This window comes from Chrysochloris asiatica, unplaced genomic scaffold, assembly GCF_000296735.1.
Source record: "Chrysochloris asiatica unplaced genomic scaffold, ChrAsi1.0 scaffold00096, whole genome shotgun sequence".
NCBI lineage: Eukaryota > Metazoa > Chordata > Mammalia > Afrosoricida > Chrysochloridae > Chrysochloris > Chrysochloris asiatica.
This window is the reverse complement of record NW_006408614.1, coordinates 10,624,987-10,629,200: the sequence shown is the minus strand read 5'-3', so window position 1 is coordinate 10,629,200 and position 4,214 is coordinate 10,624,987. Positions and strand designations below refer to the sequence as shown.

The 4,214-nt window shown below is 49.5% G+C and overlaps 1 protein-coding gene across 1 annotated transcript in view; it reads right to left on the bottom strand.

Moving 5' to 3' along the window:
- Positions 1-4,214, bottom strand: part of ASB1 (ankyrin repeat and SOCS box containing 1) — a 16,602-nt gene that overhangs the window by 6,612 nt on the left and 5,776 nt on the right. Inside the window, exon 3 of the mRNA XM_006866788.1 lies at positions 3,303-3,605. Coding sequence (XP_006866850.1) covers positions 3,303-3,605 — 303 coding nt within the window. The remainder of the gene's footprint in view (positions 1-3,302; positions 3,606-4,214) is intronic.

Sequence of the window (4,214 nt, the reverse complement as noted above, 5' to 3'; positions counted from 1 at the left end):
CTTGGTCCATGTACAGATTCCTCATGAGCACAAGTTAAGTGATCCGGAATACTCATACTTCGCAATGCTGTCCATAGCTAGTCATGATCCACAGAATTGAAAGCCTTTGCATAGTCAACAGGCAAACATCTTTCTGATATTCTCTGCTTTCAGCCAAGATCCATCAGACATCAGCAATGATAACTCTCATTCCACAGCCTCTTCTGAATCCAACTTGAACCTCTGTTAGTTCTCTGTCAATGTATGATTGTAGCCGTTTCTATATTACCTTTAGCAGAACTTTACTCGCATGGGATATCAAAGAGATTGTCCAATGATCTCCACATTCCATTGGATCACCTCTCTTTGGAATGGGAACAAATGCAGATCTCTTCCAATCAGTCGACCAGATAGTTGTCTTCCAAATTTCTTGGCAGAGATGAGTGAGTGCCTCCTGTGCTGCCTCACTTTCTTGAAAGATTTCAATTTTGATTCCATCAATTCCTGGTGCCTTGTTCTTTGCCAATTCCTTCAATGCACCTTGGACTTCCTTTCAGGATCATTGGCTCTTGATCATATGTTACCTGTTGAAACGGCTGAACATTAACCATTTCCTTTTGGTACAGTAACTCTGTGTATTCCTTCCAACTTCTCTTGATGCTTTCTTCATCATTCAATAATTTTCCCAGAGAATCTTTCAATAACAAAAGTCGAGGCTTGAATTTTTTCTTCAGTTCCCCAGCTTGAGAAATACTGAACATGTTCTTCCTTTTTGGTTTTCTGATTCCAGATCTTTGCACATTTTGTTGTAATATTTGGCTTTATCCTCTCGAGCTGATCTTTGAAATTTTCTGTTCAGCTCTTGGACCTCCTCATTTCTTCCATTTGCTTTAGCATCTCTATGCTGAAGAGCAAGTTTCAGAGTCTCTTCTGACATCCATTTTGACCTTTTCCTTCTTTCTTGTCTTCTTAATGACTTTTTGCTTTCTTCCTGTATGATGTTCTTGATGTCATCCCACAACTCTTCTGGTCTTTGGTCTTTAGTGTTTAATGTATTAAATCTGTTCTTCAGATGATCTCTAAATTTAGGTGGGATATATTCAAGGTCATATTTTGGCTCTCGTGGACTTGTTTTCATTTTCTTCAGCTTCAGTTTGAATTTGCATATGAGCAATTGATGGTTTGCAGACTGTGGAACCACCAACAATAGGATGCATTAACAATTCCATTAAGGAACAGGACATTCACATGGTCACAAACTATCTCTCCACAAGACACTCATTAATCACACCACCTCAACGTGAGCCGCAACTGTCACGGGACACACAGAGCATGTGCGACCCCACAGGCCAGGGTGGGGAGAACACAGCGTCTCTCTGGAGGCTCCTGCCCAGGGACATCGTCGAATTGGGGTAAACCCTGAACAAACCCAAATCCACATCCAACCCCTAACCGACATCTAGACCAGACCACAAAAGCCCAGGACCAAAACTATGGAAGGAGGCATGACCCCTGCATCACCTGCTGCGGGCACAGCCAGCCACGCTCCACAGAGCAGCCCTGGAGCTCCGGGATGGCACACAGATCGAACAGGACCTGACATATCCATCACACGTTCAGCCAGTCATGACGAGAACTCAATGCCAACAGTGGACCTGGTGTGATCTGGGTTTGCCTTTCTTTCTTTCTTTAGGCTTGTATATCTTCAGAAATGTCTGCAATCTGGGGCAGTACGACAGTCTGGTGTTAGCTGAGCTCTGGAAAGACAGCCCCTCATCCACTCACAGAAACAAACTGGCGAGGATCCAATGTGTTTCACTTCTGAATGGTGTCCAAAGCCCCCTCTGGCTTTTACTCTCACTGGCGAGGATTCACTGGGGAAGGTGGCCTTTTCTTCTAACAGCAGTAACGCATCCCTAAGGGTCATTTGTAAGTAACACGTGAGGCTCCTGACAGAGGAGCAGCCAGTCCCATGGCGGCGATGAGGTACCATCAGCACAGGAAGGTATCTAACCATCCGCTGTGGCAGCCAACCCCGCAGAGCGGCGGCAAGTCCACAGAACACGACTTGGGCCCACAGAGAGTCCACGTCAATGTGTCAGCATAGCATGCACCTGAGCATAGCGGCATTCACGGCACCATTCTCTTTGATCATGGACGGAACTATGTCCCCACCCAAGGGTTACAGTGCTAGCCCCCACCTCCCAGTGCCTATGGACACAAGCTTGTTAGGAAATGTTATTGGTTATCAGGCGGTCATACCAGAGAGGGGGCTGGGTGCTAATCTCATCTGGGGGAGGGGGGTCTGTGTAAAGGAGGAGATGGGGTACAGAGGCAGATGAAGGACACCATGTAAAGGTGCATGGAGAAGCGATGGACCCACCCCCACTACCTACACCCTGCATCCAGACTCCTGACCCTGGGAGACAACACAGGGCAGGTCAGCTCTGTCCAGGACACAGACACTGGGCCAGACCCATAAGACAACACCGGGACAGTTCAGCCTGGTCCTGGAACAGATACTGGGCCGGACTTATAAGCAACAAGGTCTATGAGCCGCATGCGCATCAACCCTCCACGGTGAAGACAAAAAGGGGGGAAGTGACAGAGCCCCAGAATAACAACTTCCTTGAATTAGGGACAGAAGAAAAAGGGGGGAGATGTCGTAAAGCCAGAATCTGGATACCCTACGCTATCACATCACGGCCTACAAATAAAATACCCATGGTTGTGTGCCCTGCTACAAGCACACACAGCCAGTATTCTGACATTTAAGAAAAATATGAAAAACTCAAAGTATCTCGAAAACAGAAACCAGATGTCCCAGAGCACAATACAATAAAGTTGGGATTTATAAAAGTTTGTATTGCAACTTTCTTCTCCCTAAGTGTAAGGGCAAGGACGAAATCTACTTCAGCTGCTGCTGCTGGTGGCTGCGGTCCAGTCAGTTCCGACTCAGCGACCCTGTATAGATAAGGTTTCCGGGGAGCAGGTGGAAAGCTTGAACCGCCAACCCTGCAGTTCAAACCAACTCTGCGGTCCAGCACATTAAACCCCATGGCCACACCAGGACTCCACTTATAGCTGCTGAAAAAAAATAAGGAAAACTCTTAAGAGGATATGGCCAAAACTAACCTCAGAGGTAAATGAATAACCTCAACAATTGACACAGCAAACAGGAAAAGTATTCAACTCAAGGAGCTAGAAAAAGCAAAGCAAAATAAAATCAAGGAAAACAAATCAAGCTAGAACTAGACATAAACGAGTCTACGTCTAAGACGAGACAGAGGGCAGACAGCACAGAGCGGCGGTGGAGGCCGGACCTGATGAGCGCCCTCAGGATGTCAGCCCTGCCCACACGCGAGGCGTGGTACACGGGGCTGCTGCGATGGTGCCGGCTGCCGTTGGGGTCTGCGCCTGCTTCCAGGAGGATCTGGGCGCTCTCTAGGTGGCCGTTCACCACGGCTACATACAGGGCGGTCTGCCCCTTGACATCCACCAGGTCGACCTCTGCCCCTTTCCGGATGAGGAAGTCCACACAGTCCCCGTGGCCGGCGGTTGCCGCGATCCGCAGTGGCGTGCAGGGGAGCCAGCCACAGCACCACACAGACTTCTCATTGATGCGGCTGCAGAAAGAACAGAGGCATGAGGGTGGCCCCGAGCACAAGAGGCACACAACACAGCAGGCTCCCCTCACAGAGCATGCGCTCGGTGGTGTCCCCTCTACAGGCGAAGACTGGCCACACATACTGAGCCCAGAGACCGCAGCAGGCCTGACCCGGGCCAAGAAATCCCTCAGCACCTTGGGGTCCCCTTCCTGACCCACGGCATCAGCAGAAGGAGACCATTCAGACTGGGCTCCCAGCCAGGGGCTGAGGACCACCACCGCCCTGTACTTGCTGAGCCTCCACATCACCGAGAGATGGAGGCACGTGCAGATCAAGACAGGGTTCAGGCTCCCTCAACAGCCCAGGGAACATCGCCTCAAACAAGCCTGGAGGGTCCCCTTCAACTGGGCACCAGCTTCAACTGGCCTGGAAGGCTCAGGAATGTCCCAGAATGATCACCAAAGAGAGAGGAACCAAGCTAGTTAGTCAGAGTCCAAGCTGAGTAACAGTAAGGCCATCCGTGTGTCAGAGGAGAACTGTGCTCACAGGGTTCTCAGTGGATGATGTTTCATAAGCAGATCCCACTCATGGTGTCCCTGTGTGTGTCAGAGTAGAACTGTGCCCACA